We start from the raw sequence: 19,781 nt of genomic DNA, 5'->3' as shown, positions 1-19,781 counted from the left end.
AAGACCCTGACACAGAAAAAAGGGAGCCAGGTGGGTGGTGAAAGTGGCAGGAGCTCTCAAGAGTCCCTGGGGTCTCTTGGTTTCAGAGTATACCGTGTGCTTACAAATAAATTTGGTCCTTTCTGAAAAGCAGCCCTGAATTCAGAGAGCCTATGCATTTGCATCCAGGGCATTGTGGCTCCTCAGAAAGCCACCAGGTGGCACTAGAGGACCAGGGCTTGCTGGCTCACCAGTGTATTCCCACAGTGAGGGGCTCCAGGATTAAAACAAGTCCCCTGAAGTTTTTTGAAGCTTGTCTGGGTTACAGAATGTCCACCAACCTCAAGCCCCACCAAGTGCCGGGTGATAGCAAGGTGGGATGGTTGAAAAAGAAAGAAAACCCCAGATTGGCCAGATGTTCAACAAAACATCCTAGGCTGTTAAGACTCAGGCAACCGGACTCAGTCCTCTTGCTAAACCAGGTTGAGAAACAGCTCTCAGACCTCTATCTCCACACCCCCAAGGGCTTGAGAGTGTAGCTCAGTGGTGGGGCCTAGCAGGCACGGAGGCCCTTGGTTCATTCCTAGCAGTGGGAAACAAAAAGAAACACAAACAATTCTAAAAGGTTCAGTAAGCCAGACAGTAGCCAGAGGGGAAGAAGGTCCCTTCCTCGTCTTCCTGAACATTCTGGGGAACACCCTAGTAACCCTGCTCTCTTGTTAATGAGGATTTTAAACTGCCAGATCCACTTCTCTCGAATCTTCTAGAAGACGAGTGACAAAGTATTAATAGACCAGACACAGCAGTGAACATGCTAACACCAAGCAGGCCAGGGTGGAGGCTTTACATCCTTACACGGGTGTGACGCTTCAGGATGGGCTGGGTGCGGGCTGGATGTGGGATGTAGGCGGCTGAGGATGCAGGCTGTCATTGCAGAGTAGCCACCAAGCACTGGCAGAGCCCACAGTACAAGTGAAACAGAACCCTGGGAAATTAAACTTCCTAGACACACATAGCCAACAGGCGCTGGAAAAGACGTCAACTCCATCAACCAGCAGGCAAACACAAAAGTAAGAACTGGTGAAGATAAGGAGCCAGAACCCGGGGCCTTCTGATGTGACGGAAAGATGGTTGCTGCTCTGTAAACAGGTTCCTTAGATAATTCAAGTCCAGCTTGCACCCCATCCAGTACCCATGCCAAAGGAGGCCTGCAGACACTAATGTTCCCAACAGCTGAGAGAGAGGTGACCTGCATGTCCAGTACCACAGATAAAGCAAGCATGGAACAGCCCGGTGTGCTGGCTCACGTCTACAATCCCAGCATCCTGGAGGCAGAGGCAGGAGGGCTACCACAAGCTTTGGGACAACCGGGTTTACACAGTGAGGACTAGGGTAGCCAATGACTGTCAGACCATTCCTAAAACAAGGGTGTGTGTGTGTGTGTGTGTAGGGACAAGGGAGAGAGACAGGAGACAATACACACAACTGCCGCTCAGGATGCCGTGACATCTGTGACATCACGCTAGGTAAAATAGTCACGCAGGGCCGGTCTCATCACACCAGTTCTTGGTGAATCTTTGATGATGTCTCCTGGGCTGGGGACAAGTTACATCCTCTTGTATGGCTTACCAGCTTCCCACCTGGCCTCCTGGCTTCTGTGACCAATTCCAAAGAGCAGGTTGGGGACAGAGCAAGATGTTTTTTCTTTCACAGCTCTGAAGGCCAAGGCACCCTCTGTCCTACATAACTCCTGATCTTGAGAGAAACGTCACTGCTTACAAAGGACCAGCTAGAGTCTAAGGCCCACAGTACATGGTGAATACTTGTGTTGAAGGCCTAGGAAAACTGCAGGTAGCAAACTCCTGGCTAGCTCTGGGAATGGGTAGGATTCCCTAAGGGCCAATTGGAGGCCAAAGGTAAAAGGTCTGACATACTTCACAGGAGACAAAACTAGAGAGCTCGCAGCTCAGCCCCTTGGCCCTCAGCTCCCAATCTCCTCCTGTGTTGACCACTGCCTAAAAACCTGAGCTATCCAGCCTACTGCTCGTTGCATTGTGTGAAGCACCAGGTTCACCCACTCCGGGCCCTTCACCACCTGCCTGTCCTCCAAGGCTATCTCATTTAAACTGAAGAAGAAAGGCTAAGATGGATGGCCAGTGGTCAGCACCATCTCTTGCCCTGGATGGTGCTATGAATACATCTCTCCTATGGAGATTGGTCCATGTTCTTTCTGCCATCCCATCAGTCCTTGGCCCAGCCTAGCACAGGCAATAGGAAACACCTTAGAACTCATGGGTCAACTGCCAGGGTCTTCTCCCCCTAGACACACGGCCCCTTCAGGCCTGCAGTTTCCCAGCCTGAGGACCGGAGATACAGGAGACTGCTCAGGCACACTGAGCAAACAGGTTGTGTGCTGCGTGCACCGTAGCAGCATCTCAAGGTTCCTGGGATCTGGACGTGGCTTCTGTGGTGCCATGAGCTCCGGAGCCACTGGGCTCAGTTCTTGGGTGTGTCTGAGAGTTAACAATCTTAGCAACAATCTATAAAAAATGATGTTTGGCAGGGTGTGGGTGTGTCACTAAGGAAGGCTGAGGCAGGAAGACTGAGGTGAAGCCAGCCTGAGCTGCACCATGAGACCCTAGCCCTAAAGCAGCAGAAGGGGAAGAGGGCAGCTACCTGGTCAAGGTCACACTGTAAAAGCGTGGGGGCAGGGGGACAGAGACAAATGAAAAGTCCCTGGGATGGGCTCTCCCCCGCCCCCGTCAGTTCTGCGGAGCGGCCTGAAAAGGGCATGTCACTAACAAACCCACAAAACAGACGAACACAAATCTCTGGCAAGGCTTCACAGTGTGGGAGCATCTCCAGCAAAGCAACAGTTAGAAGGCTGGACACAAGCGCCACCTTCCACTTAAGACAGGAACCAGGCAGAGAATGGGGTGGGGGCGGGGTGGGTCTTCCCACTCCAGGGGCTCAGTGGACGGCCACTTCCACTGCTTCAGCAGCAGCTTGGAGCACACTCTGCGCAGTCAGAGGACAGTGGCACACAGGACAGTGGCACACACAGAATAAACACTCCATGGATAACTTTAGAGCTTTAAAAACAAAACAAAACAGTGCAAAGAGCAGCACTGCCCACTTCTCCCTCCAGCTGTTTCCCTCACTGCTGAGGAAGGCAGTCCCCCAGCTTGTCCACAGTTCTTGGTGCCAGAGGCCACTGTGTCCTTCACTGAGGTAGATCACCTGCTCTCCTCTGCTGGGCTCCCAGGGGAGATCCAGTCACTGGCCAAACAAGGCTGTCAGACCCAGGCAGCACCATGGGGCACTGTCCTTGTCCCAAACACTGCCTCCATGGCAAGGGTGAAGCACAAGGTCATCTGGCGTCCCCCCTGCTAGGCCTGATCACCAGCCCCACTTCCACTGGCGCTGGAGCCTCGGCCGGAAGTCTGCGTCTCTGAGGCACGTGAGGCCTGCTTAGGCAGGCGGATGGGGACGTACGTGTTGGAGGCGCAATGTTCCTTGAGGTACTCGCCCCCCTTTTCTTCATAGTCCTTCCTGGTGACCCAGGCTCCACTGTCTTCTAGGTGATCCAAGGCCCAGTCACGGGCACCGTACCACGCATCCAGCACAGGGTTCGAGGCGAGCTGAACCTGGAACAAGACGCAGATGCACTCTAAAGAATCCACGTCTCCTCCCAGGGCTCCCGGCCCAGTCAGGAAGGTTCTGCTGCCTCAGCCAACCATTTGTACATCCTCAGAAGCACACAGAAAGGCCCAGAGATGCCTCCATTGTGAGAGTACACAGTTGCCCAGGTGTGTGTGTGTATGTGCCTGCACGGGTGGCTGTGTAGTATTTACATGTCCAGTGCTCATAGAGGCCAGAAGAGGCAGTGGATCTCCACGAATCTGGCCTACAGACAGTTGTGAGCCGCCACGAAGGTGCTGGGACCCAAACCCAGGGCCTCTGCAAGAGCAGCAAGTGCTCTAACCACTGAGCCACCTCTCCAGGCCCTACCATGTTTCCTCTTTTCACTTCAGCTCATTTAATTGTCTGGGACACGGCTGAGCAGGTAGTGGCCTGCACAGCTTGTAAGTGGCTCTAGGCTTCCACCAGCACCACAAAAATTACAAAGATAACAAAGACAGTAAAACCAGCAAAAGAAAAACAATGTGATCCGTCCTGTTTGTATCACACTAGAGACTGAGCTCCCAGCCTCAGGATCCAGACAGATGCTCCGCACTGAGCCCCAGCCCAGCCCTAGAAAGTCAGTGTTTTGTTTTGTTTTTTTTCGAGACAGGGTTTCTCTGTGTAGCCCTGGCTGTCCTGGAACTCACTCTGTAGACCAGGCTGGCCCCGAACTCAGAAATCCGCCTGCCTCTGCCTCCTATCCCAAGTGCTAGGATTAAAGGCGTGTGCCACCACCACCCGGTGAAAGTCAGTGTTTTAAAGTTAGTGTAAAATAATTGGACACGAGCTACTGCTACCTGATGCTGCCGTCCCACCAAACTGATACAGGACATGGGTGGCAGGGTGGGTGGGGCGTGAGAAGCAGCGCTCTTACAACCAGGCTCTCACAGCATGGCAGGGGGATTCTCGGATTGCCAAGTGGACAGCGTGACCGTTCCAAGAGCCCTTTACCCAACAACTTCCTCCTCAGCTGCCCTGCCAGGTCCAGTCAGGCACAGGCTTACAGCCTGAAAAGCCACGCCTTGGTGTCAACACTGCTATCCCTCCTCTTCCGGCTGCCTCTCTCCTCAACTTCACCGAGATGTCTTCCAGCTCCCAAGCACCCTTAAAGGCTGTGGTTAGGGCTGGATCCTTGGTGTTCCCTGTTCTCCCAGGGGGGCCCTGAGTTCCTAATGGCCTCTTACCTGAGTGCTAGCCACAGCCTGAGACAGTGCATTTTCCTCCACTTCAAGCCTGTCCATCACTCCTAATCTAGTGAAAAACCTCACCCTCTCCTCTTGAACATTTCTGAGAATGAGTCTGTATAACTTAGGCTGGCTTGAATTCACTCATTAGTTCAGGCTGACCTTATACTACCTCCCTAAAAATGTAAATTAATCACATGACTCGTGGCTCAGGCTCCTTCCAAGTCTCACTTGACCTAAAGTAACAACTATGCAGAGAGGAGCCATCAAAGCATCTTCCTGGTTACTGCAGAGAAACAAGACCCTGTCCAGAGATAAGTAAACAGCCAGAGACGAAGCCTTCACTATGGGAAGACATAGGTGACGATCCCCTCTGCTGCGGATGCTCTTTGGATTTCAGAACACGCTCAATACTGTCAACTAACAGAAGAGCAGAGCGATATACAAGTAGGATTGCCGTCCGCATAAGCTGACTGTGGCTTAAAGACAAGGCCAGCAATGAACCTCTGCAGTGGATGATGGGATTGCAGAGTCCAGTCTTTACACCTTGACTTTGCAGTCAGTGGCTGGGATGCCAATCACAAACAGTGGGTGGGGAGAGCAGTCTGTACCTGGAAGGAGGACTGGAAGGGCCTCATCTCCAGCAGCTCCTTCTCCACTCGGGCCTTCATGCCTGGGTACATCACGTTCCCACCGGTAAGGAAAACGTTCTGAACCAGGGTGTCCTGAATGGCCTTTGGGTACCTAGGAGAGAAAGCGTGCACCAATCTGGCTGCTGAGCCCATGGAAGCAAGACCTGGAGAGGCAAGCTCTTGGTACAACAGTCAACTCTAATTAAAAGAAACTAAACCAGTATTTTTGTTTTCATTCACAACTCCATACTATAGGCCAAGTGTGCATTCTTCCCCCATAATTAAAAACAAGATGAAATAAAAATCACTAGTCTCTCAGGGGTATGGTGTCTACACTTGTGATCCCAGCTACTCTGAAGCTTCAAGGTCAAGGCTGACGAGTATATAGGGAGACCCCAACTCAGTGAACACACAAATAAAATGATCACTGGCTTTTAGCAATGGCAAATTTCACATGAAAGCCAGGGGACATCCTGGCCAGGACTCAAAGGCTTAGTTGGTAAAGCTCACAGATGAAGGACTGGAGCTTGTACCTGTTCTGCCTGCAGGCCTGGGTCAGTGGGCAGACTACCTGCATCCAGGCAGCAATGGTGAGAGCTGGCTCGGGAAGCTGAGGGGGTATCACGGCTCACCTGTCCAGGACAAAATGGAGGGTCTCTGCAATCCCCGCCTGCTCCTCTCCTATGAGGGATGGCTGGAAAATAATCTCCGGAGCACGGATCCTCTCTGTCCCAACAGACAGCTGATGATACGCTGCCAAGTTAAACACGGGCTTCAAACCCAAGGTTTAAGAGATGTTTTTAGACTAAGATGACCATTTGCTCGCTGTCAGTTTTCTCAAACCACATCTCCTCCAGCCCAGTACCACCAGTCTTCAGCTCTCCTCCCTTCAAGCTCCGCCTTCTACCTCTGCTCACACTCAAAGTGACAAATCCCCATACACTGTGTCACGCCTGAGCCCCAAGTTACAGGAAGGGACTCTGAAGTGCAGCAGTCAAGTGGCCCAGAGGGACAGACCCTGTCCCTGCTCACCCTGGTTCAACACCTCCCCCCATCCCCAAGGGCTCAGGTTCAGTCATTTTATTTTGCTGCTACCAGCATAACAAGAGGCACAGACCCCAGTAAGGATGGTGATAATGGCTAAGAGCCCATGTGCAGGTCTGGAGACCTCAGTCACTGGCAGTGCTCACATGAGGGATGGCGCCAGCCCCTCAACTGTCCAGCAGGGGAAAGCCTCTGACTGAGGCTGAGAGCACAACGGGGCTCTCCAGTGCTCCCCAAGAAGCGGACTGGGCCGGTCACTTATGCAAACAGCTTCAAATGTACAGGTGGTCTTGGTAACAGTGCTCAAACCTGGACTGTGGTGACTTGCGGCTTCTCCACTTCGGGCGTTTCCTCCGAGAACAAAGGCTCGAAATCACTGATGTTCTCCACATCCTCCATGGTGGGTTCCAGCGGCTCCAGGTCAGGGGTCTGAGGACAGGACAGACAGATAAGCAAACACCAGCAAAATTCAGCTCCGATCTGATGCTGGAATCGGATGGGGTCTCATCTCACCCAATGTTCCAAGCACCTGTGCAGAAGCGAAACACTCTTCAAAGCAATTCACATGGGAAGGGGTGGGAATAATACAAGTTAGCAAAAGACTAACATAGGACCAGCAAGATGGCTCAGAGGGTAAGAGGGCTTGCCACAAAACTGACAACCTGAGTTCAATTCCTGAAACCTCCATGGGGGAAGAAAAGAATTAACTGTCAAAATTGTCCTCTGGCCTTCATGTTTGTGCACTACAGTGTGTACACACACACACACACACACACACACACCTCTTAGCAACAGAAAGGTCAGGCATTGTAGCACACACCTTTAATCCCAGCACTCAGGAGGCAGAGGCAGGAGAAAATTTGAAGCCAGTCAGAGCTGTAGAGTGAGAACCTGTCTCAAGAAAAGGAAAAAGAGAGAGAGTGAAGAGAGCTAGAGAGAAAGGGGAAGAAAGAGAGAATACTACCAAAGTTCTATATCTAGTCCTTACAGCATTCTCATGAGAACAAACAACTCGGCACTCCAGGAACCGCAATGGAACAGTCTGTAGGAAAAATGGACGTAGGGAATGCTGGTTCAAACTCCCGGCTAGCTGTGTTAATTCAGCCTGCAGTCCACAGCTGGGCTTCACCGGTGCCTTGCAGGGCCCACACTATTCACTTCATCCTAACTGAATTACATTGTGGCAATACTAAAAGGCAGAACAGATTAGTCAATGTCATGGCTGAGTTCATCAGGACTAGAACTATAGCTCATCCCACCACCAGCAGTCATCCTCCAACAACAGAACGACTGCTCGAGATTTGGTGACAGATTACTGCATCCAATTTGCTAAACTGAGAGCAACCTGTGTGTACTGTCCTGGCTAGTTTTGTGTCAACTTGACACAGCTGGGGTTATCACAGAGAAAAGAGCTTCAGTTGAGGAAATGCCTCCATGAGATCCAACCGTAAGGCATTTTCTCAATTAGTGATCAAGGGGGAAAGGCCCCTTGTGGGTGGCACCATCTCTGGGCTGGTAATCTTGGTTCTATGAGAGAGCAGGCTGAGCAAGCCAGGGGAAGCAAGCCAGTAAGGAACATCCCTCCATGGCCTCTGCATCAGCTCCTGCTTCCTGACCTGTTTGAGTTCCAGTCCTGACTTCCTTTGGTGATGAACAACAGTATGGAAGTGTAAGCTGAATAAACCCTTTCCTCCCCAACTGCTTCTTGGTCATGATGTTTGTGCAGGAATAGAAACCCTGACTAAGACATGTACCGTACACACATGGCCAGTGTCTTCATCCATTGTTTCCATCTTACTTAGACACATAAACAACACACATGGCCAGTGTCTTCCTCCATTGTTTCCATTTTAGACACATAAACAATGTGCATCTATATCTGTGTGGGGTTGTGTGCATGTGTGGCCATGTGCCCTAGGAGGCCAGAGCCATCAGATTCCTAAAGCTGGAGAGGCAGGTGGTTGTGAGCCGCCCAATGTGGACAGTGAACACTGAACTCAGGCCCTCTGAAAGAGCATGCTCTTAAGAGCTGAACCATCTCTCTTGTCCCTCCACCTACCTCTTTGATGATTTTTTCCCTGAATCTGATGCTCACTGGCTCAGCTGAGAACGCTAAGGACCCTTCTGTCTTTGCCTCCCTGGGCTAGGATTTCAGGCACACTCCACCATGCCCAGCTTCTGCCTGAGTACTGAGGATCCAAACTCAATACTCATGCTTGAGGGGCCAAGCCCCTAAAACAAGCTTTGACATTCACGTAAGCCTTCCCAAGCCCACAGAGACCTGCTGTATCTCCAAAGCATAGACACGATGCACAAGTCCCCTGACCAGACGGAGGGATGCTGATGAGAGCTCAGGACTATCTGATAGGAACCTGCACACAGAAGAACAGCGCTCCCACTGCCCGGGTCCCATCTTCGGCTGCTTAGTTCTCCTCTGGATTCAACGCCCCTAGACTACATCTGACCCTGCGGGACTTGCACATCTTAAGAACACGTTAATGGATGAATCCACAACAGACAATGTAGCTGTAAGCCCCAGAAGAGATCTCAAAAGTGACCACTGAACAACTACTGAAGATTCCTCTGCATCCCACATTATCAACGCTTACCCAGGATTGAATTCCTATATAAAACTAAACACACCTTTCTCATCAGCATGCAATGTTGTTTTCATTTAGTGAATGGCAGAGCTGCATCTCTACACCAGGATTATGTAAACCGTTCTCTAAGTACAATGGGGTCATCAGCAGAAAAGGCTTTCTAAGCCTGTGCTAGAGCAGTGAGTGGAGGGAGGCAAGAATGCAAGACTGAGCGCTGAGCTATGGTGGAGCTCCAGCTGGGAGCCTGTCTCTGAGAGTCCACACTGACTCAGACACAGCTGTGACATCATGGGGCACACTACCCCATACCCAGCATCAAATGGCACCAGCCCTGACTTTTCCATGGTATCGTTCTAGAGTTTAAAGCAAGCCGACTCAATGGCTTGGGGGCTGGGGGGTAGCGTGAATGGTGGTAGAGTACCAGGCTCTGACTCCCAGCACCCCATTAGCCGATCATGGTGGCAGCACACACTTAAAATCCCAGCACTGGGGAGGCAGAAGCAGGAGGATCAGAAGTGCAAGGTCATCTCGGCTACATGCTAGGCTCAAGGCCAGCGTAGCCCTTATATGAAATCCCATCTCAAAAAGAGGAAGCTAAGGCTGGGTAGATGGCTTGGTGAGTGAACGCACTTGTCACCAAGCCTAAGGGACCAAGGGGCTTCCCTCCCCAGGCCCAGTCACCTCTGGCTTGCTGTCTACCACATCCACCTCCAGGCTGGCTTCGGCCTGCAGGATTTTCTGTTTGGCCTGCTCCACCGCCAAGGTGAGCTTCTGTATGTAGGACTGCAGTTCTTCTGGGGAGTCCATGTTCAGCTCGATCAGAGCTTTGTGAAACTGGTCCATCTGTCCTTCCTCTAGGAGCTCCTAAAACCAGAGCAGTCACAAGTCACTCTCAGAGACGGGCAGTGTGGTCATCAACAAAGGGAAGGCAGCTAGGAAGCCAGCAGAAGTGCAGGCGGGGGGCCCTAGTCAGTCCCCAGCAGAACTGCCCTGCAAGCTCCCACCACACTCCTACCCGCCCTCCTCTCCAGCTGTCTGGGCCTGCTAGCATCGCACACCGCTTTCAGCACTACTTAATTAGGCAAAACTAATCTAAGTTGACAGACATCAAAGAGGGAAGAAGTCACTGAGAGGAGATGACAGCTGCTCCTCAATCTGGCAGCAGGGGCAGTGTTACTTTGTGACATTCACAGGGAGGCCCACCCTAAGGTATGTGCATGCTGCACTTAATGGAAAAGTTCAAAAACAAGAAAATGAATCAATAAACAGAGCTTGAGTCCACAGCTCTCTACAGCCACTTGCTGCTGTGCATGCTAACCATCTCCATGATTCTGGTCTCTGGACTCCCTAATTCAAGGTGACAACAGCCAATGCACATTATGTCTAAGGGAACCAGACAGGAAGAGAGCACCTCGCAGAGCAAGGCCAGGGTCCAGCGCCACAGACATCACCTGCCTGCACATACAACAGCCGCTCCAGCCGCTCCTGATCCAGCTGCAGCTTCTCCTCCCTCCGCCGGGCGTTGAGCTCTTGCAGCCGGCGCAGCTGCTGCTGCCGCCGCTCCTGCTTCTCCTCCGCCGTCAGTGTGCTGCCCAGGAGCTTGCTGGAGAACGGGAGCTGCATCTTGTGGACATTGTTCTCGTAGTAATCGGGACACTGCCACTTCTGCAATTCTTCAAACAAACAGTTTAAGGGAGTTAGAGAACAATGAAGTGAAAAGTCGATGCCAGCCATGAGTGGACGAACTCTGAACCTCTGAACACACCCAGGCACACAAAGACCTGCTGCGAGGGTCTGCAGACAGAAACCACACAGGAAAGCTGGAACTGCCAGAGCAGGGGAAAGACTGTTAAACTCACGGGCTGACTGCCTCATGAGTGCCTTAAAACTTGATCGATAACTGGAACTAAAACTAGTAACATCACTGTCTGACCAGCTCCCAGCGTTCACAGGGTTAATATGGGAGACACTTTAACTCAGAAGCCTAGGGCTAACACTGCTACCCTGACCAATACTTAATCTACACAGATGAGGAAAAGCTATGCATGCCTGAATTCTCTAGTAACCACCTAAGTAATACAGGCACAAGGGGGAAAAAAAAAGTCTAGCTGACCAAGGTGATGTTCACCTTGAACCCCAGGAACTAGTTCACAGATCTCTCAGTTCAAGCTAAGCATGGACTATACAGTGAGCTCCGGGCCAGCCAGAGCTCACAGTGAGAGCCTGCCTCAAAAGTAAAATAAAAGGAATCCAATAACCTAAAAAGCAGAGAAAAAAGGACAAGAATAAAATAGTAATGCCGAATTCAAACACAAATACACTAACTGCAAACGGTCCCAGCACACACAGGAGGCTGCTGAGGGGCGCAAGGCCCAGCTGCCATCCCCATGGAAAGAGTAATGAACATTTATTATAACACAACCACAAGCGCATCTTGATGACATTGACTAAGTAGATCAGAGGTAAAGGGATACAAGCAGGGGATGGTGGCGCCTGCCCCCAATCTTAACACTTGAGAAGAGGAGGCAGAAGGATTGAGAGTTCAAGGTTGTCTTCACACATTCAAGGGAATTTTGAGGTTAGCCTGAGCCACACGAGACCCTGTTGCTTAATAAATGAAAGGAAAGATATGCCAATGTAAACTGCATTCAAAAGAAAGCTGGGTGCCTTGTTGCCAATGTTATTTTCAGATAAGATCTCACTATGGATACCTGGCTAGCCTGGAATTTACTAACAGGCCAGGCTGGCCTCAAACTCAAAATCCACCTGCCTCTGCTTCCCTAATGCTGTGATTAAAGGTGTGTCTAAAAGAAAAAGAAAAAGAAATAAAATGAAATACACTACAGAATGACAAAAGGTCAGCTGACAGGAAGCTATGACCATGTTAAATATGAAACTAACAAGACAAAGTCACAAACTGACAGCACACTCTGACAGATCTGGGCTGGGAGCACAGTTCAGAAACACGCGTGCTCATCTTGTCAATGTTGTCCTCAGTGACAGAACAGAGGAGAAGTGGGGACGCCCACCACCACTCCTAGTGGCAGCAACACACTCCTCCCAATTATCAACAGGACTAGTAGAAGGCAGGTGACCAAGTGCTGGCCACCATCACCACCAGACACCAAAGGACACCTGAACACCAAAGCCACAAGAGCACAGTGCACGCTCTTCAGGTGTGTGAGGAACTTCTGCCAAAGATGACGACATGCCGGGTCATGCAATAAACAAGCTTAGCAGACATCAAACAAAGTCCTTTCACTATAATGGGACTGAACCAATGATAAATCACAGGAAGGCATTTCACAACATATTTGTAAGCAATCACTTAAAGAAATTAGAAAATATTTGTAAACTCAGTAACAAGTAAGGAAATTTATCAAAACCCATGGGATGCGGACACAGCAGCAGCACTGAAAAGGGAAACACACAGAATCAAATGCTGGTTGGTTTGTTTACTTATTCTGTGCAGGAGTGTTTTGCCTGCATTTGAACAGGAACTACCTGCATGGCTCATGGAAGCCACAAGAGGGCATCAGCCCCCCTGGATCTGGGATTACATATGTTTGTGAGCTAGGACTACATAAACAAAAGCAAAAATAAGCTAGTATCAAAGTATATCAAGAAAAGGGAGCCCACACTCACAAATTCTCTTTCCATGTCTATCTCCCCAGTTTCTTTGTACCTCATAAACCACAGGTGCTTAACAAAAGTGCTCTGAACACACAGCTTGTAAACACCACTTAATTCTCCGAATATGGTTAAGATGAACCCTTCAATTGGGAAGCTGAGACAGAAGAGCCAGACATGTGACGTTAGGCTGAGCCTACACAGGAGACTGTCTGAAAGGAGAGAGGGCGAGGGGTGCAGGGAGGAAAGGCTGATGGTAAATTTTATGTCTTATGGTTTGTTTGTTTGTTTTTAAACACAATTAGGATTACTTTTTGTATGCCTCTGTGTAATTTTTTTTTTTTTTTTGGTCTCTTTAAACACCACTTCTTTATATTTTCTGTGTATGCGCGTGTTTAAGGGCACTATGTACATGCCCACTGAAACCAGTAGAGAGCAGCAGATCCCCTGAAACTGGAATCAGGGATGATAGTGAGCCACTCCTAAGGAAACCCAGGACCTCTGCAAAAGCAGCAAGTGCTCTGAGCCATTCATCCTTCCGCCTGCAGGTTGGTTTCTTTGAAGCAGCATCTCACACAGTCTTTGCAGGCTTTGAGCTCACTGTGACACAAAGATAACCCTGCATATCTGATCCTCCTACCTCCACCCTGAGCGGTGGCAGTGACGCCTTTAATCCCAGCACTTGGGAGGCAGAGGCGGGCGAATCTTTATGAGTCTTTGGCCAGCCTGGTCTAAGAGTTGAGTTCCAGGACAGCCAGGAATATACAAAGAAACCTGTCTCAGAAAAAAGCAAACCAAACCAACAAACAAACCAAAAGATTGAGATACTTAGAGGCTAAGGCAGGAAGATGGAGGATCTGAGACCACACTGAGGGACAGTGGCCAGCCTGAGCTATATAAGGAGACTCTGACTCAAAAAGAAAAGTTCAGGATATGTGGGAGACTGAGAGGTGCTCTGACATCACTCTAAGGATGTGAGATAAAGCATTTTCAATTGGTGTCAAACTTTTTTTTGGCTTTTTAAGACAGGGTTTCTTTGTGTAGCCCTGGCTGTCTTCGAACACTGGACTCCACAGAGGCAAACTGCAAAAGCTATGTTGTGTGACGGGACAACATAGTTTATGTTTATGACAATTAGTTTACTTAATACTCTCACCATGTGAGCACCGAAAGCAGAGGTGGATCTGAGCGAGCAAGAGTCAAGGACCCTTCACGGTCAACAGAGTTGGAAACCTGGAGCAAGTTCCTCTGTATCACCCGCCATGGCCCCCTGTGTCACCTGCCCCGTAGTCCTCGGCAATGTAGCTATGCTCCTGCAGGATCTCCTCCATGCGGCTGAGTGTGATGGCTGCCAGGTGGCCTGGATACTTCAGCTGGAGAAGCCGCTGCAGGTAGCCAGCTGCCTGACTTCCTCCAAGATTGATGCGCTTGCAGTTTTTGGCATCGAGCCTATACCGAAGTAATAAAGAACAACACTGAGAGTCAATGCAGCAGAAAAGACAAAATGTAGACCATCTTGGAAAGCAGAACTGAATTCAGACAAAGGGGCAGACTAGACTAGTGGAGGGTGAGGACACCTAAAACCATATCAGGAAGATTCCCTTGGTTCAGCCTCTTACCCAACGCCAGAACTCCTACTGCAGACCCCGGCATGTGGCCCTTTAGCTTCTACCGCAGAAAAGCGGTTTAGGCCAGTAGTGGCACATGCCTTTAATCCCACCACTTGGGAGGCAGACACAGGCAGAGGCCAGCCTGGTCTATAGAGTGAGTTCCAGGGCTATGTAAAGACCCTGTCTCAATTTAAAAAACAAAACAAAAAACAGTTCAGTAGGATGTCTAAGTGACATGTGACAAGTGTGTTCTTCTGGGGGCTCCTGGGAACACGTAGCCTAGAAATAATAATAATAAAATGGTCAAGCAGGCCAATCCCAAGGGCTACTTGCTCTGGGCCTTAAGAGTCTGATTTCACAAGCTTCCTGGGAACTGCTTCTCTCCACAATCAGACGAACAAGCACATACATGCTGGCTGGTAAAGGGACCAGAGCCTCATCTTAGCAGGGCTGCAAAGCTAAGCGTCCACGCTAGAGCCAGGGCTCGCTGCCTGCGGCACACAGCCCTTCTGGCAATGTGGGAACTTTTAAGGGCACAATGCTAGCTTCATCACACAAGAAAATAAAACAAAACTAAACTCAGACATGAACAGACTAAAACCATCTCTGTCTTTTATTCTACTAAACAGTTCTAGAATTGCCTAGTATGTATTAGGCAATGTAACCAAAAATAAAAGGTATGGACAATATGAATTAAAGAGTTGGCAGTGCAAGTTTTTTTTTTGGGGGGGGCAAAAAAATCTTAATTAAAAATTAACTCCAGAATACCAAGATGGTCTAAATTAAATGATTCAACTAAGAGAAAGGGAGATGGCCCAGCAGTAAAGGCACTTGCTGTCAAGGCTGAGGACCTCTGAGTTCAATTCCTAAGACCCACATGGTGGAAACAGAGAACCAATGCCCTTATACAGTTCTCTGCTTCCAGCTTCCTGTCAAGCACTGTCAAATCCAGACAGACAGACACAGGTGTGCTCCTGCATGCATAAGCACACACACAAATTTTAAGAAGAAAGAAAGAAATATAATGGAATAACTTACTCAAACCATGCTTACTGAATGCCTCCTATGGGCAGGTATCATGTTAACTGTTCCCCCATAAATCAGAATTGTAACACTGTATAACTGTCAATCAGACATAAGACCAACTTGAAGTCCCTCCAGGAGGTCCCAAAGGGCAGGTAGAGTAACTTCTGAAGGCACTCACTGATGTAGGTCTGAGCCCAGCTCAGTTAAACCACCTAGCACTTCCCAGACTTTCCAACAGGCACCTTTTACGTCCCATGATTCCAGGCAGCCCTAAAACGATGCTTCTCCCACACAATGCCACGGCACAGCTCACCTCCCTTCCAAGACCGGTAAGATGTGTGTGCACTGGTAGCCGGATGAAATGATGAGGCCGCTGGAAAGGGCATTCTTGGGCACGTTGTGGTAGAAGCTGAAGAGGCTGTCTATCCCATAGGCAACCTTCGGGATCCTGTAGCATTCGAAAAGGAGCTCCGACATCATTTGACGGGAGTAGAGGGGGTTACACACAGCCTCTGTCAGAACTATGGGATGATCAACGCAGCCCTACTTTGAAAGACAAGCACAAAGAGACAAACGGAAGCATGCATGAAATGCAAAAATAACCCCAAATCCTTACGCAGGACAGAATTTACTTTTGAACTCTAATTTAAAACACGAGGTCGTGGAGGGAGACACTCAAGGCCAGACACGAGGACTAGAGAGAACACATTAGAACCCAACTCTGTTTCCCAGCACCTAATCTCTGACTCCAGTCACAGAAGATCACCTGCCTAAGGCACCTACACTCTTGTACACATTCTCACACATATAACTTTGAAATAATACATCTTTTAAAAGGTGCTCACGGGCCATTTTAAAGAATACATTTCATCTCTATTGGAGATTATTTTGGGAAGCCAAAATAACATGATCAATTTAAGCTTTTCGTAGGTCTGTCTGTCTGTTGGTTTTTTGTTTTTTTAAGATAAGGTTTCTCTGTGTAGCCCTGGCTGGCCTTGAACTCACAAACATCTGCCTGCTTCTGCCTACCGAGTGCCCGGATTAAAGGGCCGTGAACCCATGCCCGGTTCATTTTAAGTTTATTAAGTCAAGCTTTGGCTAAACTGTTAACTGATAAACCCCGTTGGTTTTATCTTCAAAATACTTCCAGGATCGGACTGGTGCTGGTAAAACTCATCTCACTTGGACTATTGCAAACTGGACCCTTGTGCCTGAGACAGCCCATCCTCTGGAAGATAAAGACTTCGTGGTGTACCCTTAGCTCCTAGCACAAGGCTGACGAACTTGTGTTCAATACCCTACTGCCTGGCATGACGGCTGAAGCCGAGCGCGCCCTGCCCGGCAGGCCCTCACCTGCGAGGAGACGCCGAGGTGCTGGAAGCTGTAGTCCAGCAGCAGTTCCTGCAGTTCCAGGTTGACCGGGACGTTGCGATCGAAGGGCGAGCGCAGCATCCAGCGCAGAGGCTCCAGGCTTCCCAGCGCGTTGCCCACCTGCGGCCCCGGCCCGCCGCGCGCCCCGCCGCGGCCGCGCGCACACACGGCGCGGAACTGCAGGCGAGGCTCGGGACCGGGGTCCGGCCCGGGGCACGCCCACCCGGCCCGAGCCTGGAACGACCCGTTGTCCAGCACCAGAGGCACCGGCTGCGACCCGAAGGCCACCGGCCCGGCTTCGAGCACGGGATCCGGAGCAGAGCGGGCATCTCGGAAGCGGAACACGTTGGCCTCCATCTTGGCCAGCGCCGGTCCCGCCCCGAAGCCGAGTGCGTCACGAAACCCCGGGCCGCGTCTGAGTCTCTGGGCCCCGAAGCGTCCGGAAGCCTCCTCCTTACGGGAGGACTCGCTGGTTTCAGCACCTGATTCCCGCCTGGCGCTCCAGAACTTTCTGTGGGTTTCTATTCCCCGCTGATCCAGGCCTCAAGTCCAACCGTAGCTCCAGCTTGTCCGCAACAGCCTCCTTGTGGCCACGCCTCTTCGCGCTAACTGGCTGTCCACGAGCCCCGCCCCCAGCTCCGAACATGGAGGCGTAGCCACGCCCCTTGCTCTAACTAAGGGACCAAAGGCTCCACCCACACTGGGCTGGACTCCGCCCCTCCCTGTCCCCTTACTCTCCCTTGGTCTCTGTCTGCATAGCCTTGCAGATCTAGCCCTTAGTTTTGTGACCGTGTTAAGCTAATCTCCTTCCCCTTTGACTTCTTTTTCTGTTCATTTGTTTATTTATTGCGTGATGGGTGTGGGAGCGTGCCAAGATGCCTGTTCTCTTCACCCAATAGGTTCCAGGGATGGAACTCAGGGCCCTCAAGGGCCCAGTCAAACTCCAAACTCTGAGGTACTACTAACTTCAGTTTCTGGGAGTGGCAGCTAAAATGAATATTTAGTGAGTTTGTAAAAATTCATCAAGCTGTCTACTTAAGATTGAATATTTCACTTTTTGTTTTGTTTTGTTTGGTTTGCTTTTTTGAGACAGGGTTTCTCTGTGTAGTTCTGGTTATCTTGAACTTACTCTGTAGACCAGGCTGGCCTCGAACTCAGAAATCCGCCTGCCTCTGCCTCCCAAGTGCTGGGATTAAAGGCGTGTGCCACCACTGCCCTGCTTTGTTTTTGGTTTTGTCTTTGTTTTTGTTTTTAATCATGTCGTTGTATCTCATGCTGGCCTTCAACTCTCAGCCATCCTCCTGTTCCAGCCTTTTATGTATTAGGGTTATTGACATCTCACACACACACACACACACACACACACACACACACACACAGATACACACACAGACACACCAGTTTACCCCTTGTTTTGGAGTGCATTCTATAAAAGCTTCTGGAATACAGAAGAGGATATGGGAGATAATTTTTTTGAGACTGGATCAAGTGGGAGATAATTTTTTTGAGACTGGATTAAGTGTCTTCATTTTATCCATTGCCTGATTGAACATTTGACTGAATTCCTACCAGGACGGCTCCACCCGATAAGATTGCCCTGAAAGCCTGCTGACCATCCTCCCCTCTCCCACCCACCACCCAGCTTGCAGCTGTTGTTTGGGGCTTAGACACCCTGATCACCACTCCAGCATTGTTTTTTTTTTCTCTTTCCTCTTTCCCCAAGCACGCCACGACAACTCAAGTTTTCTGTTTTCTTGATTGCTGTATTTTCTTTCTTCTTTTAAGCTTTAGCCCTGCACTTTGAAGGCTGGTTTATTTACATGACGTTTTAAGAAAAGTGGCAAAAAAAAAAAAAAAAAAGCCGGCCTTGGTGGCGCACGCCTTTAATCCCAGCCCTCAGGAGGCAGAGGCAGGCAGATTTCTGAGTTCGAGGCCAGCCTGGTCTACAAAGTGAGTTCAGGACAGCCAGGGTTATACAGAGAAACCCTGTCTCGAAAAACAAAAAAACAAAGAAAGAAAGAAAGAAGGAAGGAAGGAAGGAAGGAAGGAAGGAAGGAAGGAAGGAAGGAAGGAAGGAAGGAAGGAAGGAAAGAAAGGAAGAAAGGAAGAAAGAAAGGAAGGAAGGAAGAAAAAAAAGTGGCAGCCCACTACGGTGGCACGGGCCTGCCATCCCAGCACCTGGAATGCGGGAACAAAAAGATCTAGACTCTAGATCTTACAGTTCATGGCCAGCCTGGGCTACACAGTGAGATGGAGGCCAGCCAGGGGATCTGAGATCCTGTCCTTGCCATTTTATTTTTTTGCATTTTTTAAAAAGAAAAAACGTAAATAAACAGAGGACCATCAAGATGGTGAGCAGTTAAAGACACTGATGCCCTCACAACCCAAATTTGATCACAGGTCCCACAGGGTGGAGGAAAGGAACTGACTCCTGCAAGTTGTCATCTGACCTCCACATGCATGCATGGTATATGTACACACACACACACACACACACACACACACACACACACGAAAGAAATTTGAAGTCACATTACCCTGCTGAAACCCAGGTTTTAGTTTGCTCCATCCTCGGGCCATAGTTCATGCTCCCCACTTTCCAGGAAGAGCACCCATTGCTTTTACACCAAGAGGTGCCTGCAGGTTGTACTGTTATCAGTTCAAATTCCCCTGGGCCTTACCTACTTCTGCTTCCTTCCTGGGAACCTCCCATGGTCATTCTCATTCCTGCCCAAAGTCTCCCAGTTGTCCTGAAACTGCCCAGGTAACAGTCCAGATGTGCCTACTACTACATCTCTTCTCCCAGAATCCTTCAGGCCCTTTTTGCCATCAGTGGATCTTAACTTTCCTAATGCTGCAACCCTTTAATACAAATCCTTACATTGTAGTGACCCCCAATCATAAAATTATTACTGTTGCTTTGCAATTTTGCTAGTGCTATGACTTGAAATATAAATAGCTGATATTCAAACCCTGTGAAAGGGACGTTCAACTCCCCCTATGGGGTCATGACCCACAGGC

The 19,781-nt window shown here is 49.7% G+C and overlaps 1 protein-coding gene and 1 non-coding gene across 11 annotated transcripts; both read right to left on the bottom strand.

The window, feature by feature from the left end:
* Positions 1-3,047: 3,047 nt before the first annotated feature.
* Actr5 (ARP5 actin-related protein 5) lies at positions 3,048-17,378 on the bottom strand. 10 transcript variants are annotated; one of them, NM_175419.4, is made up of 9 exons: positions 16,743-17,346; positions 15,703-15,932; positions 14,033-14,202; positions 10,579-10,796; positions 9,805-9,987; positions 6,833-6,952; positions 6,112-6,251; positions 5,459-5,591; positions 3,048-3,626 (listed from the first exon to the last, which is right to left on the bottom strand). In NM_175419.4, the coding sequence occupies exons 1-9, from the start codon at positions 17,115-17,117 to the stop codon at positions 3,369-3,371; spliced, it is 1,827 nt and encodes a 608-aa protein (NP_780628.3). In that variant the 5' UTR covers positions 17,118-17,346; the 3' UTR covers positions 3,048-3,368. The 10 variants fall into 10 exon arrangements, 3 of the variants coding, with proteins under 3 accessions (NP_780628.3, XP_006498629.1, XP_017170406.1); XM_006498566.2 differs by having other exon boundaries at positions 3,059-3,626; positions 15,703-15,935; positions 16,743-17,371; XR_003950026.1 differs by having other exon boundaries at positions 3,061-3,626; positions 10,575-10,788; positions 16,743-17,378.
* On the bottom strand, positions 3,619-3,676 carry Mir3474 (microRNA 3474). The gene has a single exon (NR_037312.1). It is a non-coding gene; the product is annotated as a microRNA 3474 (primary transcript).
* Positions 17,379-19,781: the final 2,403 nt, after the last annotated feature.

Source organism: Mus musculus, chromosome 2 (assembly GCF_000001635.26).
Source record: "Mus musculus strain C57BL/6J chromosome 2, GRCm38.p6 C57BL/6J".
Taxonomy (NCBI): Eukaryota; Metazoa; Chordata; class Mammalia; order Rodentia; family Muridae; genus Mus; species Mus musculus.
Note: the sequence above shows the minus strand (reverse complement) of the source record. Positions and strands in the feature narration are given on the sequence as shown.